General features: G+C 42.3%; 1 protein-coding gene across 5 annotated transcripts in view; it reads left to right on the forward strand.

Moving 5' to 3' along the window:
• Positions 1-17,650, forward strand: part of LOC116330296 (Down syndrome cell adhesion molecule-like protein 1 homolog) — a 49,129-nt gene that overhangs the window by 17,841 nt on the left and 13,638 nt on the right. For 3 of the 5 annotated variants that reach the window (XM_039617927.1, XM_031752563.2, XM_039617928.1), the window contains exons 4-17: positions 10,223-10,369; positions 10,444-10,722; positions 11,769-12,044; positions 12,178-12,474; positions 12,989-13,261; positions 14,126-14,410; positions 14,527-14,646; positions 14,747-14,923; positions 15,500-15,699; positions 15,990-16,086; positions 16,246-16,374; positions 16,469-16,636; positions 16,759-16,829; positions 17,118-17,358. In XM_039617927.1, coding sequence (XP_039473861.1) covers positions 10,223-10,369; positions 10,444-10,722; positions 11,769-12,044; positions 12,178-12,474; positions 12,989-13,261; positions 14,126-14,410; positions 14,527-14,646; positions 14,747-14,923; positions 15,500-15,699; positions 15,990-16,086; positions 16,246-16,374; positions 16,469-16,636; positions 16,759-16,829; positions 17,118-17,358 — 2,760 coding nt within the window. Of the gene's footprint in view, positions 1-8,890; positions 8,940-10,222; positions 10,370-10,443; positions 10,723-11,768; positions 12,045-12,177; positions 12,475-12,988; positions 13,262-14,125; positions 14,411-14,526; positions 14,647-14,746; positions 14,924-15,499; positions 15,700-15,989; positions 16,087-16,245; positions 16,375-16,468; positions 16,637-16,758; positions 16,830-17,117; positions 17,359-17,650 lie in introns of those variants that run through there. The other 2 variants (XM_039617929.1, XM_039617930.1) reach the window with 2 other exon arrangements.

Consider the following 17,650-nt stretch of genomic DNA (forward strand, 5'->3'; position numbering starts at 1 on the left):
CATTATAATTGAAGACAAAAAGCTAATATGAGAAGGAAAGCAGATCAATAAAAGTGGTTTATCTTCATTGATTTCAGGTCATATCCACAATCCTGAGCAATCATTCTGATCAGTCATTTTTATCATTATTATCGTTGCCATTATTATTGACACTTTTTGTGATATCAAGGCAAAGAAAGGGTCCCCAGTGGCGTTGTAAGAGATAGCTGTTAATCCGCATTTCCATCCACATCCACAGTCATTAAGGAAAGTGAAAGCAGGAAGGCTTGTGTCAAGGCTTAGAGTAAAAGAGTTGCAGGGTTTATGTAGCGTGGATTGGGTTAAGAAATAGGATTGAAAGCAAAGAGGTTTTACCCCTTTTTTCCTACTTCCTTCCACGCTTTTGTTTAGGCAGGCGAAAGCAGGATTAGAGCGAGGAGATTACAGCAGGATCTACTAAGAAATTGTATTTAAGGAAATGCTTATTTTCACAACCCCTCACAGCAGAGACTAGAAGTTTGGTCTCCCTTTCTTTCTTCATTTCTGTGTTGCTTTCATTATTAAAGGCAGTGATTTGTTCTCTAATCCTGGCTTTCCACAACGCGTAAACTTATAGCTTTACAGTGTTGCCCCACTGTTTTATTCTGAAATGTTATCATATTTGATGTGTGGGATTGTAGTAAAAATATATCTTTACATACACTCAAAATTCTGTGAATGTGGTTGATCATTCACAGTCACATGAGGAGGCACGATGAGGGACTGAATGGGATCCCCAGTGGTCATCAAAGTGCCATGTTCCTACATGACCTCTCAATCAGACCTATTGATCCGCTTCACTATTAGCTATCCAAACACGCACAAAGGCCAGATCAACATCACAGACCCCGACTGATTGTAGTGTGGGTCATAGTGAAACGCTCCTCTGAGGTTTTAATGTGACAGAAACGCCTCTCTGAGGAAGAGGTGGCTTGTTGTTCCTCAGGTATTGCTTATAGATTAGAATGCACATAGGAAATGTTCAATAATTCATTATTTTTGCAGTACGTGAGTGGTTTGATCACTATGAAGTGAAACTCTGTTAAGACATCAGTCAATAACTGAGCATATACAAACTACAGGGAAGAAACATAAAGCAGCTCCCATATGTCAGCCTGACATAGCAATGAATTTTCAGTATTATGCAGGTATTATGCGTTGGTATCCTGCAAAAAGTGACAATGAGATGCAATGTTTTATGCTGCAGGGGAAATTCATACATTGAATATATACATATATATGTGTATATATATATATATATATATATATATATATATATATATATATATATATACCGAGCTAAGATCCTGTGGGACTTCCAGATGCAGACGGACAAAATGGTGGTGGCTAACCAACCGGACATAGTGGTGGTAGACAAACAGAAGAAGACGGCTGTAGTGATCGATGTAGCGGTTCGAATGACAGCAATATCAGGAAGAAGGAACACGAGAAGCTGGAGAAATACCAAGGGCTCAGAGAAGAGCTCGAGAGGATGTGGAGGGTGAAGGTAACGGTGGTCCCCGTGGTAATCGGAGCACTAGGTGCGGTGACTCCCAAGCTAGGCGAGTGGCTCCAGCAGATCCCGGGAACAACATCGGAGATCTCTGTCCAGAAGAGCGCAGTCCTGGGAACAGCTAAGATACTGCAAGAGGACCCTCAAGCTCCCAGGCCTCTGGTAGAGGACCCGAGCTTGAAGGATAAAACCCCGCAGGGGCGTGCTGGGTGTTTTTCTTTATATATATATATATATATATATATATATATATATATATATATATATATATATATATATATATATATATATATATGTATACATACATATAGTACAGTATGCACTTATGAATTTAAGAGGTATGTCGCAAGAAAAGGAAGACAAGTGATGAAAAACAAAGAACAAGAAGCATTATCCATAATCAGGTTTATCAGTCCAAGTAGGTGATTTAGTGTCTGTGTCTGCATCTGGATTCAGGAATTTTTGAGAATATTCCTTATTATTTTTATATATAACTTCATAATTATATATCAAATTGAAAGCAAAACACTTGGAAAAACATCACAGCGTAGTCCAGATCTGTATATCTTTCTGGACGCAGGGACTAATCCATGCATGGTGTGGGGGAAAATCTTCACACCTCGGCAGATATACACAGTCACAGGCTGTTCTAGCTATTTTGAGCTAATTTGAAATGCTAACTATGAAGACAGACAGCAGAACAGTGAGTGTACTTCTATTGTGTGTACACATTTGTCTTGTGTAGCGTTACTGTGAAGCTGGACTCTGTCATAGGGCTACAAATTCAGACTGACAACCTTCGGACTCTTGAGCATTCGATGCAGACTCAAGGAGAAAGTGCATCATAGAATTCACATTCACCATTTTTACGTGCTGTAATGTAACTGTAGCTGTACGCTAGACATTTTCTTTTCAATTCAGTTTCACCTACAGATAATTTTTACATATTACTGTCACTTAAAGATGCTACAAATAAAGTTGCTTACACTGTTTCAGCACTAAACTTTACAAACTGAATCTATTGTGACTTCCGCCTCTGAGATGGTGATTTCCATTCTTTAATTGCAGTAACGATGATGAAACTCAGGATATTTGATACTTTGGTTATATCAGTCATGCCCCCACTCCATCACCCCACCTCCTTTCTCGCTCCCTCTCTCTCCCTCATACTGGGCAGTGACACTCCTCTGCCACCAGCACTCTAATAGGGAGGGACCAGGCAGCTCACTCAGTGCTGCTAATGCAGCTCACTGCCCCAGGCCATGGGGCTAAGCTGGAGTACACTACATCTCATCTCATCTCTCTCTCTGTCTCACACACACACATATACACACATATGATGGCAGACACACACCATAAATCCAACACCGTCTCTTATCTGCAACTAAATCAAAACAAGGTGGAGGAGTGGAAAGCTTTTCATTGCCGGATGTTTACTTTTATACTGAGGTGCATTTTTTTGAAGACCAAAGTTACTTCAGTGTTTAAGCCTTAGCGCACAGACAATTCGCTGTTCAATAGGAATTAATGGGACATCCAGTAAAGAGAAGGTGTTTGGACAATAGTGGCACGTGTCTCTACGATGCCATGCATTGGGATACGTGTGTGTGTGTGTGTGTGTGTGTGTGTGTGTGTGTGTGTGTGTGTGTGTGTGTGTGTGTAGTTTCTGTCTCCCGGGACTCTCATTATCACTGCTGTCCCAGATGTCACCAAGCACATGAAACACACGTCATGAATAATGGAGTCCTATTTCTACATCTCTCCCCATTTCTCTCCTATCCGCCCACTCTCTTTCCCCTGCATCCCTCGTTTCCTCTGATGCTTCCACTGATGCTTAATTTTCTCTATCTGAGATGGTCCATTTAGCTTTATGCTGCATTGTCGCCCTGTCTGGTTAGGGACGGCTTTATGGGGGGTAACATGGCACCTCTGCAGCGTTCCTTTGAGATATATCTATGCAAACAATGTCTTTTGCATACAATTGGTTTCATGTCTGTCCCCGACGGTCCATTCAGTCTCTCGATACCCCCCCACAAACCCACAAACCCACACACACACACTTCATCCCCTCCCCCAGTGTTTACTGTTTAAAGTCACACAGGGCAAATTGGGACAGAGCAGTCAGTGGAGCAGAAGAGACGTTGTCCCATCATGGTGGAAAACTGGACTCTGCTTTCTTTTCTACCTCATCCCTCTGTTTCCCTGCCTCTCCTTAGCCTCCATGTTTGCATTTTCCTCACTTCTGTCCCCCCAACTTTATGTCATTCGTTACCCTCACGGTGAGTTGGTGTACAACATCACGCAGCGGCAAGGGGCAGGGCAGGGAAAACATGATTGAAAGATGAGGTAAGCAGTCACAATTGGTTAGGAAAGAGGAGAGCAGTTAGGATTAGACAGTGAAGCGTGGCTTTTTAATGAAAACATGACAGAACCGCGGCTCCCTCAATGCCCTGCAATCTCGACCCCTTTCCAGAAAATGAACAAGTGACAAAGAAGCGAGTGAGGGAGAAAGAAAGAATCGAACGCTGAGACACAGATATTGTTCATGTGGCGTTAGTCCTATCTCGCACATTGACTCATGCTCTGTCTGTTGTTAACAAAGTCTCTCGTATTAAGGAGATGCAGTGGCTCCTATTGCACAATTCGTTTTTACACCTCAGTTGTGCCAATAAAACCTGCTTTGAATATGAATTAAAAGCAGTTAAGAGGGTGCCATTCATAGATGTTAAGTAAGTGTGCAGCAGAATAAAAGCCAGGACAGTGTATATATTTAATTGGTTGACACCTGCTTCTACTTGGGCTTTTAATGTACACAGCATAGAAAAGGGAGAGAGCAGAGGGAGGGTTGAGAGGGCTCCCGCTTTGAATACAGATGTAACACCCCCTTTTTTGCATAAAGGAGTGGAGAATACAGACGTGGGCTGTTATCTCCTTCTTACTTTACCCAGCATCATGCCCTTTACTTCTACCCCTTTTCTTATCCTCTCTTTCTCGTTATCAAAATCAAGTCAATGACTCATCGATGGCCCTCTTCTACTTTAAAACATTCCTCTAGTGCAAAACTGGTCTACTGCCATTCACAGGATCCACTGTGCTAATTTTAACACGTAGTTTATTATTTTTTGTGCCAGCAGGGTAATAGTTTTTGTCCTATTTTAAGCCCGGTAGGTGTTTCTTTGTGTGTGCACGTGCCTGTGTGTGTGTGTGTGTGTGTGTGTGTGTTTGCACACACACACAAATCCAGGCCTTGTGTGCCTGGATTTGTGAGCACCAAGCATATTCCAGCACTGCAGAGAATATCTCCGGAATATGTTGTGTTTTTTTTTCTTTTGTCTTCTTTCTGTGACAGTCACAAGTCTTTGATCTGCTCCTCCTCCCCTCCTCTGTCTTCTCACCTTCTTTCAAAATCTTCTCTGCAACTTGCCGTTAAGAGCACAGGTATAATGCAGACATACAGAATGCAGTTTTTCTAAGGTGAGACTCAGAATGCTGTTTTTTTAGCAGCTCGAAATCATTTTGGTGTTTAAAGGATACAAAATCATTTTAAATCAGAAGAGACTAATAAAGCTTTGACACTCAGGTGCAGGTGCATTTTTGTGGGTCTGGAGCTCAAACCCTTCTGTTATCATCTCCAATCAAAATATTATCAAGATGAATTTCTTTCAACAGTAATTAAATACTTTACAAAACCTGGATTTTAATGACATAAGTTAAAACTTCCAAGCCATTGTGAAGAATTATGTTTTAGCTGTGAAAGATACACTGCAAAATGTGGTATACTGTACTATACATATACTTAATAGATGCTGACAGGAATATTAACTAGCAGTAAACTGTTATTTTACAGTGTCCCTACTGTATTCTACACCTACAGTTTCTTACATTGACATATAACTGCATGTCCTCACCCCTGTACGTCCTGAGACCCCACGTTTTCATATGGGGACATTTTACATTCTGGGTTTTCTGTACTTTACACTTTATTCTGCTCAATAAAGTGTATCGTTTATGCTACAAAATAAACCCACTGTCAGGTTTATTATTTATAGTTTTATATATTCTAATTATTTTTAAAGTCAGATTAGTTTCAGGTAGCATCCAGAGTGGATTTACTAGGTTTTTTTCAGTTCAGCTTTAATTCACTATTCAAAAAATAACTTTGACTGATGATGATTCTTTTTTGTTTATTTTTTTATGTATTTTTACATCTTAGGTCTACTCACTTTTTTGAGATGTAAAAGTACCAGAGCTCAAGTCTCACGTGTAGTTTTTGTCCTTATTTATTTCCTGATAGTCTTTCGGAATAACAAACTGTCAAAACTTTGTGGTCAATTATTAAATTATTCAAATGTTTAATAGTTTAATGTTTCTGATTTTAAAAAGTATTGTACAGTATTTTAAAAAAATGATACATTCAGTCACAAAATTTCCTGCGTTTTTACATCAATTTGTTACAATGAATCCATTTACTTCAAAAGCCTCAGGTAGATATTAAATATCAGTGTTGTGACACGTGAAATGCACAGAGAAACGGCAGTCCCAGTTTTGTCCCAAACAAGCATTCACTGCCTTTGACCATCAGCAGGGTTGAGTAAGATGAAGAATCCAGGGGTCAGATTGTAGTGATCCACCAGGAAGAAAACAGGAATCTGAGTTCGATAGTTCATTAGCCTTTTCCAAACTCATTAGATATGGGGTCCATATTGGAAGTCCCATGGGAGCAAAGGTGTTTTACTCAGACCTGTCAGTGTTTTGTTTTTTGTTTTTTGTCTTCTTGTCATGTACACTGGAAAATCTGAGCAGGTTAGTGTCATAGGAAAATTCTTGCCTAGGTACCTGTAAGTAGACTGACTGGTCTAATATAGGATATTGTGGAAATTTACACCTCTAAACAAAGATTTTGAGGTGCAGAACTGGATTAAATGATCTCTGAAACCAGCAAACTTCCAACTGAGGCTTAGGAAATAGGACAGCTATAACACGGTGCATTGTGTTGTATGTTTTTGTAAAATATTTGTGATTGGATACAAAGCTACTTGCATGTGAAAAGCTATATTTAGCCACTTCAAACTGATCCTACTTTTCTTTATTGATTTAAGCGACTTCAACAGCCAGTTTGCCGTTGCGATTTTTGCATCCACACAACACCTAGGGTATCAGCATTTGGTCCTTGATGATTGTAAACACGCTGTGCTTTAATAATTGCTGAAAGTACACCGAAATCGTAACAGGATGCCAGTGAGAAGACCCTAGCAACAGGGAGAGGATGAAGAAAGCGTGAGAGTGGGAGGGAGGGGGAAAGATGCAGAACATCAATAAATAATGGCCCCACTGAGGAGGTGGAAATATGGGCCTCGTTATCTTTGCGCCGACGCCTTCATTTGCATGTGAGAAAATGAGGCTGCTACTAACTCGCACACATGGTGCGCACACATACACACTGCTGGACTCGCATGAGCTACAGTATACATCCTATTTATAGACTATTTCTTGCTTTTATTTTTTCCTATTCTCTCACACATTTACACTTCTATTAATTCCCTTTTCCTTCCTTCTCTTTGGAATTTGTCAGAGCAGCAGCTCTGGTCTGTGTGACTGTGAGGCTGCCGGCATTTTGTTGGTTTAAAAAATAAAGTGAAAGCACACCTTTATCACAGGCTTGGTAGGAACTTTAACTTTACTAATGCCCCGTTTAACATTGCAGAGCATACAGCTGGAGTATACACAGCTACAGAGTAGTTGCCTGGTGAAACACCATTAAGTGATTGGGTAAAGCAGTTGGCTTTTGCAGTGCCTTGCTCATGGGCTCTCTTATAGACTTAGAATAGCAGACTTAACCTTAACCTTATCTCTATGTGCCAACATTTACATAAAAAAGGCCTTCAGTAAAAGGGGAAAAGAGCAAATCCAATTTAGTTATTTTAAAAATTTCATCAAAACTAAAAAATGTACACTCCTGATTAAACCATGAAATTATCCACACTATATACAGTTTTTTTCTGTCAGAAATAAAAATCCCTTTCCTGTACTTGTAGCTGCAGATAGAGATAAAAATAGTTCCCCTCTGGACCTCATCTGCATCTGGGCATCACCCTGTTTTTGCCTGTGAATGTATCTCATTGAGAGTGACCAAACTCATACAGGATCTAACAATGTCACAGTCCTCTAGGCCATGCAGCTTCTTTCAAAGCGCTTCTTCTCGGGTGAAAGGACTCTTTAAAGAATCATTTATACACGATACAAAATTCTTTAACCTTTTAAATGGTTCTTTCAGAGCATTTCTGAGGATCTGTAAGTGCCTCACTCTGTTTCTTTTTTTTTTATTTTACGGCCATTTTGGTTAGATGTTAAACAGGTTGGCATTTATATATTGCTTTGTATCCTTACTAACCAGTCACAGTGCCTTTTTTGTTGATCAGTGTTTTAAAATCTAATGCTAAGGTAATAAAACCTTTCAAAATGCAAATCTCGAGCTGTGTAAGTGCTGGGTTATGCCTGAATTATGCTTCAACAGGAAATCTACACAGTAACTTACAACAAAACCAGAAGCTCCTTCTAAACGCTATGCCATAACCTTTCACATAACCTGAGATGCACTTCCAGAGAAGTGTACATACACGTTGGGTCAACGCAACCTGAAAAGACTTGAAGGGAATGCATAAAAAAAGGGGTTTGTGGTGATGTCGGAGGTTAGGACGTAGATTTCCCAGAGAAGTCTAAATCAGACTTTAGAATCTTTACTTTGTGGTTTATTTCAAGAGTTAACAGTTTTCCAATATAAGTTTTATCTGCTGCACTTGTGTTTTTGCATCTTTATTCCAGATTAAGTACATACATGTGCATGGCTCTGACTTCCTTTATGCTTAGTATACGTGGATGAGTTGAAACTTAAGACAAAATATAGCTTCGAGTCTGACAAATCCAATCCATTATCTTCAAGCTCTGTAAGGGTCTGTGTAACATCTTGAGTACATCATATGAAGGAGGCACAACGAAAAAGAAATCTGCAACAGAAACTACTGTACTGTTTTTGTATTCAGAATGCCTGTGCAGTATGCAAGCATTTCTGCATGTTCTCCTGAAGCTGTGTGTGTGTGTGTGTGTGTGTGTGTGTGTGTGTGTGTGTGTGTGTGTGTGTGTGTGTGTGTGTGTGTGTGTGTGTGTGTGTGTGTGTGTGTGTGTGAGAGAGAGAGAAAGATGTACAGTTGCGTTTCTCATTGTCTAGTCAAGTCAGCATGAATAAAAGCTGAGGGAGCACAGTGATTTCGGATTTAGTAATTAATATTTTACTCTGTCTGCCACTCTGCTTAGAAACTCAGAGCAACAAAAAAAAACCAGTGAGAAAGCGAGCGAGCAAGAGGAAAAGGGTGAGACTGATGACTGATGAGGGTTCACACAAAGACATGAAGTGAGTCAACCAACGATAGACTGATTCTATGAACAAACCACTCAGTTGTGATGGCTGGATAGTGAGAGGACTAATGTGATGTGTATTGTGTAATAAGTGTTGTTTAAGAGGCTGCAGATGGGATGAATTCAGTTCACTGCTGCAGACAGGGACAGAAAGAATGGCTTTGACAGATCCTGCTGACTCTCTCTCTCTCTCTCTGTTTCTCTCTCCCTGCCTATGTCAGAGTGTTGTGACAGGCTAGTCGTCGGTGTTGTGGGAGTAGCAGTCTTAAAGTGCTCATTATCCTGTAAGGCTTCATTCTAAGGGGGCAAACAAAGGCTGCTGTGAAATTGCAGCCTGTGCCTCCTCCCGGGTCATACAGTATATTCGATGCAAACACATTCACAGTGCATAACTGCTACCTTCCGTATACCTGCTCAACCCTCTGAAAGACCCTGATAAACACACACTCTGTAGTTTAAATATTGATGCTGGTGAATGTGAAAGCAGCCAATCCAGCTGTTGCACCGTGGTTGGATGCTAAAAGGCACAATTGATAATTAATGCTTACAAACCTAAAGAAATCTTATTGTAATGACTGTCACACTTAAGGTAAGCTATGAGATTATTTGTGCTGTGAGGACACAGCTTTGTTAATGTGAGGTTTGTGGACTTTATCAGGAAATGTAAGATAGCTTACCTTTATGCAAAGAAACAATGTACGCAAGAATATCTTGGTAAAGGGAGTCATTGCAAACTGATATCTGCCTTCAGCAGACACAGCTTGAAGACTTTGTAATGCTGACATAACAGTTCTTTGAGTAGCATAAAACAAATGCTAAGAAAGAGAAGACACAGAGGCACACTTGATCTTTGGCCTTCCTGTTTTCTTATCATGCACAAAAGGAAGAACATTTAAAGAGTTTTGTGATGGTAGTTAGTGTGATGTGCAAGAGTTATAAGCTGTGTGTGGAGGGAGACAGTAAATCTGTCTCTCCTCTGTCTGTGGGTGGTGTAAGTGACCGCTGGGTGTCCTCCAGGTCTTGAAAGAGTGCCAGGCTTTGGGAAGCAGCATTATTAGGCAGGTAGTGCCAACTGTTCAGGCAGCTGTTTGTTCTAAGAACAATATGGTTTTGCAGTATGCACTATGTATTTGAACGAGAGTGATCATCACAAAAGTGTGGGAACAGGAGGGAGTGAAAAGTTTTTTACACACGAGGTCTTCAGAGTGATGTTTTGTCTGTTGTCACTTCTCCTTTCAGAAGATTAATGTTGATCTTTTCTTAATGTGTCTTCCTCAGGTAACAGGTTCTCGCTGACCTCCTTTGGGGCTCTTTACATCTCCGATGTTCAAAAAGAGGATGCTCTCTCTACATACCGGTGCATCACCAAGCATAAATACAGTGGCGAGACACGGCAAAGCAATGGAGCCAGGCTCTCTGTAATGGGTGAGTAACTGGTGTGTGAACTTACCTTTTTCTCTTTGTCTTGACAAAAATGTAACAACATGTCTGCATTCCAGACCCCAACGAGTCTGCACCCACCATCCTGGACAGTTTCCAAGCAGGGGAGGTCTACGCAGGCCATAGCATTGAGCTCCCCTGCATAGCGGGAGGATACCCAAGCCCTACTGTGCGCTGGCTGAAAGATGGTCGCCCACTACCCTCAGATGCCCGCTGGACGCGGCGATTGACAGGGCTGACCATCAGTGACCTGAGGCAAGAAGACAGCGGCAGCTATGCATGCGAGGTCACCAACAGTTTTGGCTCAAAGGAGGTGTCTGGACAGCTTCACGTGATAGGTGTGTGAGGCTCATTACACACAGATACGCACACACGCTCACACACATTTGCAAAATATCTGGCAGACTGGCTCGTTGTCTTGTCAGTGAATCAACCTTGCAGACAGACACAGTTGCAACCACCTTTAAGTGTTTGGTTTGGGGCGCACATGTAAGTCCAAGCTAAAGTGTGTCTGTTACAAACATATGTGTGAGCTGTAGGATGCCCCATCATATCAGACCTCAAAAAGAGAGACAGGGCGGTAATTCGCTCAGGCTGATTCCATATCACAGCTGCCAGCACCATTTACCATCAGAAAAGAAGAAGAGTGAGGAAGACAGAGATAAAGACAAGGGGTCATGCGGGGGGCGGTCAGACACCCAGACAGTGCTGGAATGACATTATCTACAATGTAATAACGAGATAATAAGAAAGGCTGAGCTAAAGTGTGTAAAGTATACAAAGAAACAAAGGGAGTGAGGCGAGATAGAGCGAGAGAATAGAGAGGCAGTAGGCTTTGCCAGTGGGCACATCATGGCAGCACAGTCTGTGACTCTGACAGGGTGAGTAGGGGGGGTTGGGAGGCACAGTGATGCCCCCCAGCATACACCACCAGCTGCCTTATTGCTCACTGACATTTGCGTACACACACACATACACACATGTAGACACGCGTTCTCGCTGACACACAGACACACTCACACACACAAGTGGACAGAGATGTGAAGCGATATCTCCAGCTGCTTTTTTAATGAGTGCGTCCAACTGATTGAGTCACCACTGCTGATTGTACTCGCTCTCTTTCTCCCCATCTCTGTGAATGAAAACGCCTACTGTAAGCATGAATCCATGTGTCATGTTTTGAATCCAGTTTAATGATTTCAGAGTGATGCAGGAAAGGCAAAAGACACAAAAAACACCTTTTGAAATAAGATAATATAATCAGTAAATAAAAAGATAAATTAACAGGCTACAAATCGCATTGATGCCTTTTGATTATTATAGCAGATATACTATTAAAGTGATCCACATTTTTGTTTTATGAACTCCTGTGGTCTTCTCTCAGATCCACTACGAGTGACCTTGTCCCCTAAGAATCTGAAGACGGGCATCAGCAGCACACTGTTCTTCACCTGCACTGTGGAAGGCTCTCCAGAATACACCATCACCTGGTACAGGAACACAGAGCCAATTGTCCCAGACGAGCACATCTCCATCCAAGGACAACACAATGACACCCTGCAGATCACTGCAGCACAGAAGCTTCACTCTGGGGCCTACCAGTGCTTTGCTTCCCGAAAGGGCCACACTGCTCAGGACTTCTCCATTATTCTGCTAGAGGGTATGTGGACAGTGACTTAAACAAGTGCAGATATTAGGCGCCATAGTCTTTGTGTTCAAAGCTAATATGTTTGCTGTGGGCTTTGCTTTCTATTTATGTCCTCCTGTTTCCTCCTCTCCCTCTGTCCTCTCAGATGGTACTCCTCGTATTGTGTCTTCCTTCAGCGAGCGGGTGGTAAACCCCGGCGAGCCTTTCTCCCTTATGTGTGCGGCCAAAGGAGCCCCACCCCCTTCTATCACGTGGACACTGGACGATGAACCTGTGGTTAGAGATTCAACCTACAAGACCAGCCAGTACACCCTGTCAGATGGCCTGACTGTATCGCACGTCAACGTCAGCAGTCCACTTATTCCAGATGGAGGAGTGTATCGTTGCGTCGCACGCAACTCGGCCGGTAGCGCCGAGTACCAAGCGCGCATAAACGTAAGAGGTGCCTGTCTGCTTTTCAATATAAATGCACTCTACACCTGAATCTATACAAACATACAGGAGCTAGTGAGAGGCGTTGCACACATCTATCTATCTATCTATCTATCTATCTATCTATCTATCTATCTATCTATCTATCTATCTATCTATCTATCTATCTATCTATCTATCTATCTATCTATCTATCTATCTATCTATCTATCTATCTGTCTGTCTGTCTGTCTATCTACCTATCAAGATACACACAATACACTGAGTGAATATCTGATTAGGCTAAAATCAACAAATATCCTCTATCAGATTTTAGTAAAGGGGGCACAACTAACCTCCCTTTCCACCTGTCAACTGGCCCCAATCACTCTATCCCTCAACCTTTATCTCTTCCCTTCCTGTCTCCGTGGCTGCCCTCTATATTCTGCCATGACCTCCCTCACCTCATCTCCCCCTTTCTCCAACCTCTGTGTCTCTCTCTGTCTCCTCCCTCCATCCCCTCCCTCTCTTCCCCGTGTCTCCAGGTCCACCTCGAATTAGACCCATGCGAGACATCACCGCAGTGGCGGGCAGAAATACCTATATAACGTGTCGTGTGATTGGGTACCCGTATTACTCCATTAAGTGGCTGAAGGACGGCATGCAGCTGCCTGATAATCATCGTCAAGTGGTGTTTGAGAACGGCACACTGAGGCTCACAGACGTGCAGAAGGGCGCAGACGAGGGGACCTACTTGTGTAGCGTTTTGATCCAGCCCCAGGTGTCAATCAACCAGACTGTCCACGTCACTGTCAAAGGTAAAGCTGAAGAGGAGTACGGATGCACTGGGCAGTGTTTTTGGTAAATTTATACCTATTTTATGAACCTAATTTATAGAATTAGGGTGCAGTAGAGATAAAGTGACACATCAGTTGACAGGGAGATGTTGCATCTTCACGCTTTTCCCAAATCTATTTCAACCAGAGGTAAAGCTCCATGCATACCCAAAATTCAAAGTCACTTAAAACAGTAGTGAAAAAAAATCTTAAGAAGTCAATCACCAATACTAATACTTTGGTTTTCAAACTGCTTCCTTTAGCTTAAAAAAAGATGAAAAAAAGTGATGCAAGTACAATTTCTTGATGAAAAGCAGCTAGTCACTGCTACTTGGGGGACACCAGTGTACAAAGCTGTCAAGTGCAACTTCATAGTAATGCTGTTGAATGCAGATGGATGGTGTTTTGGGGGTAGATTTATGTTTGTCGTGCGTATTTCATTTAGTCTGTGAGCGGGATAACGATGGCAGTAAGCAGGGCAGCTGCAGAGGTGTTTGAGGGTGTGTGCATGTGCCTGTGTGTGAGTGTGTCTCTGATTTAATTAGATGAATAATAATGAAGCCTAGATTAAATCCCCCAGATGTCTCAGCTGTAGTACCCCCACCTCAACCTCCATTACCATGGCAACGGAATGACTTCCCCCTGCCAATTGGACTGTAACCAGAGCAGCTATTATGGGCTGCAGGAGATGTGGGGTGGTGGGGGGGTGCTGAAGAGGGGCCCACTGGCCAATGACCTTCTCCCTCTCTCTCTCAGACTCTTAGCATTGCTCCAGATGGCCACATTGCCGCTCTTCAACATCTATCACTGCCTTTATTCCACTGATTTTCTTTCTCTCTCCTCTAGTGCCACCGCTCATCCAGCCCTTCGATATCCCCTCTACCTCAGTGGGGAAGCTCATGTACATCGCCTGTGTGGTGTCATCTGGGGACATGCCCATACGCATCACCTGGCACAAAGACGGCCAGCTCATCGTGCCAGGCTCTGCCTCTGGTGTTGCAATAGAGACCAAAGAGTTCATGAGCTCCCTGCAAATCTCCAATGTGACACTGAAGCACAATGGAAACTACACCTGCATCGCCAGCAATGCTGCTGCAACTGTCAGCTGGGAAAGACAGTTGATTGTTACTGGTGAGGGGTGACGTGTAATGTGTAAAGTAACCGTGGAACTGTTTTGTGATCACTCACTTTTTGTAACTTTCGCTGAGTTTTTCCATTTATATAAAATCAGGATTTCTGTTTCTCAGTGCCGCCGCGTTTTGTGGTGCAGCCTAACAATCAAGACTGCATCTATGGAAAAGCTGGAGTACTTAACTGCTCCGTGGAGGGTTACCCACCTCCAAAAGTCATGTGGAAACATGCCAAAGGTAAAATCTGCACATTATCCTCATGGCATTGCAGTAAAAGCTACACACGAACAAGGAAAAGTGTCATACTTCCATACATGCTTTGTGTTGTGTCCTGCAGGCGTAGGAAACCCTCAGCAGTACCATCCTGTCCCACTAACTGGCCGTATCCAGATCATGTCAAACGGTTCTCTGCTGATCCGACATGTTCTTGAAGACGACCGGGGGTACTACCTCTGTCAGGCCTCCAACGGAGTGGGCTCAGACATCAGTAAAAGCATGATCCTTACTGTCAAGAGTAAGTGTCAATCCTCTGCTTTTTGGCATGAACCCACTTCTTTTCAAACCCACATCTCCTGGATTGCGCTGAGATAAGTCTCAGCTTTTTGGACAGGGATCAGCTCTTCTAAGATGCACTTTTGCCCCAGGCTAGTGCGGCCTATACTTAACATAGCCAAACCTAGTCTGTGTCCTGCACATCCTTCACTGGGGGTGCCTTTCCTATTGACTGATGTTCTCTGGCTGTCAGCCTGTGTGCTACAGAATGTTTGGTGGGGAAAAGGGTTGATGAATTAGTGATGAAAGCAAAACCACAGGAACCTCTTCAATCAATAATCTATGTCTAAGTAACAGAGGAGGAAGAGAAGCGAAAGTAGAGACTGAAAAGAATAAAAACAGGGAGGAGGTGGTGTTAGAGGCCAGTGGGGCTTGAAGCATGAAATGAAAATGGGGAATAAAATGGAAAAATAGAGATGTCTGTACATGTGTAATATATCCTTGCTCAGTTTCCAATACTACACGCCCGTTTTCCCTCATGTCATTATTCCATACAAAACGATTCGTCATGCTGACACTTGTCTGTGAATTTGCTCAGTCCCTGCCATGATCACCAGCCACCCAAACACTACCATGGCGAGGAAGGGCCAGATCAAGGAGCTGAACTGCACAGCACGGGGCGAGCAGCCCATTATTATCCGCTGGGAGAGAGGGGACACAGTCATTGACGCAGAGAGAAATCCCCGTTACTCCATCAGCATCAACAAAAAGGGGGATGAAGTCATCTCCACCCTAAAGGTCAGATACTATATACTTATACTCTTCGGGCCTTTAGTGTAGCTTAATGCCATTACACCGAACTATGCTAAAAAAAAACAACTTCTACTATAGGCTGTTGCATGGTTTAGTAACCTTTAGAGGTGCATGTTTTCAGATTTTATATTTATTTTGGGATTTTTTTGCAAAAGTGTTCTAGAAATATTTTCTAAAAAAGTCCTATTAAAGGAAGTTATTATGGGAATATTTTTAGGATATTATATTCCTAAATTTCACACGTCATCTTTTCCTGTTTGTGCTGATGCTCGCAGCTTAACCCAGCCGAGCGAGGAGATTCTGTCTTCTTCTCCTGCCATGCCATCAACTCCTATGGAGAGGGCAGAGGGCTCATCCAACTCACTGTACAAGGTATTTCTACAAAAAACCGCAAATCCCTACTTCTTTTATTTAAATACAGAATTAAGGAACAAAAAGTATGTAAACAACCTAACGAGGAAAGGTTATTTAACGAGATATTGATGGTGGTAAAAACAAAGGAAAATTCTTTTTTTTTCCACCCTCACACAGAGCCACCCGATCCTCCCGAGCTTGAAGTACGGGAGGTGAAGGACAGAAGCATGAACTTGCGCTGGATCCAAAGGTTTGATGGCAACAGCATCATCACTAGCTATGACATTGAGTACAAAAACAAGTCAGGTGGGTTATTAAAAACAATTAGCCTAATCCCTAATGTAAAAGTTATTTCAATAATTAAAAACTGAAAAAATAAACCTTTGCTCATATTCAACAGACACATGGGATCACATGTACACAACTAGGAATATCTCACCCACCAACAATCAGGCCAACATTGTAGAGCTGCACCCGGCATGCGTTTATAGTATCCGCATGTACTCCTACAACAAGATTGGCCGCAGTCTTCCCAGCAAAGAGCTCACAATCAGTACCGAAGAAGCACGTAAGTGATTGTTTTCCTCTAAACATTACGTTTGTTTGCCTATCTATTTGTTTTTGCTTTCTCTGTATGGAGTAGAGCCATCACCATTAGCAGTAAGGCTATCTGATATCTTCCATCAACAGCACCTGACGGGCCTCCGATGGATGTGATCCTGCAACCGATGACATCTCAGAGCATACGAGTCACATGGAGGGTAAAATCACTGTTGCTTACGACTTCATTTAAGTGTTAAGTCTAGTATCAGTGTAAATAACTAGAAAGCAAACAATGATGGGATATAAAAATATGCGCCATGATTTAAAATAACAAGGTTTCAGTGATCTCACGAACAAATCCAAAATGTTAAGAGACACCTGTGAAGTTGTTGGTTACAGAAATGCAAAAAGAACTAAAATTCAGAATTCATCTCGTTTAATTTCTTTTTTTTAACATATTGCTGTCAAATTTCATAGTAAAACTTTTTTTTCTCTAAAACTTTCAGGCTCCAAAAAAGGAGCTGCAAAACGGCGTGATCCGCGGCTACCAGATTGGCTACAGAGAGAACGGTCCAGGTAGCAATGGCCAGTATAGCATTGTGGAGATGAAAGCTACGGGGGACAGTGAAGTGTACACCTTAGACAACCTAAAGAAGTTTGCCCAGTATGGGGTGGTGGTCCAGGCCTTCAACAGAGCCGGGACTGGCCCATCCAGTACTGAGATCAATGCTACCACTCTGGAAGATGGTAAGTGGACAGCAAGCTGAAGAAAACGAGGAGAAGACTGTGAGATACAATTTAGGAGAGTATGGGAGGAAAAGAGGAAGGACTGTAAGAAAGAAATGTAAAGATCCAAAAGGAAAACATGAAAATAATAGTCAAATGCAATAACAGGATGAAACACACATGAATGAACATAACATGCATGTAGAAATGCATGCTCAAACAAAATGTTAGAAATAACTCTGCAGCACATCGCCCATTATTCTTTCCACTTTAATTAGCACCTTCATTAGGCTGGTAGAGAGCGAGAGAGGAA

This window comes from Oreochromis aureus, linkage group 10 (genome assembly GCF_013358895.1).
Source record: "Oreochromis aureus strain Israel breed Guangdong linkage group 10, ZZ_aureus, whole genome shotgun sequence".
NCBI classification, from domain to species: Eukaryota; Metazoa; Chordata; class Actinopteri; order Cichliformes; family Cichlidae; genus Oreochromis; species Oreochromis aureus.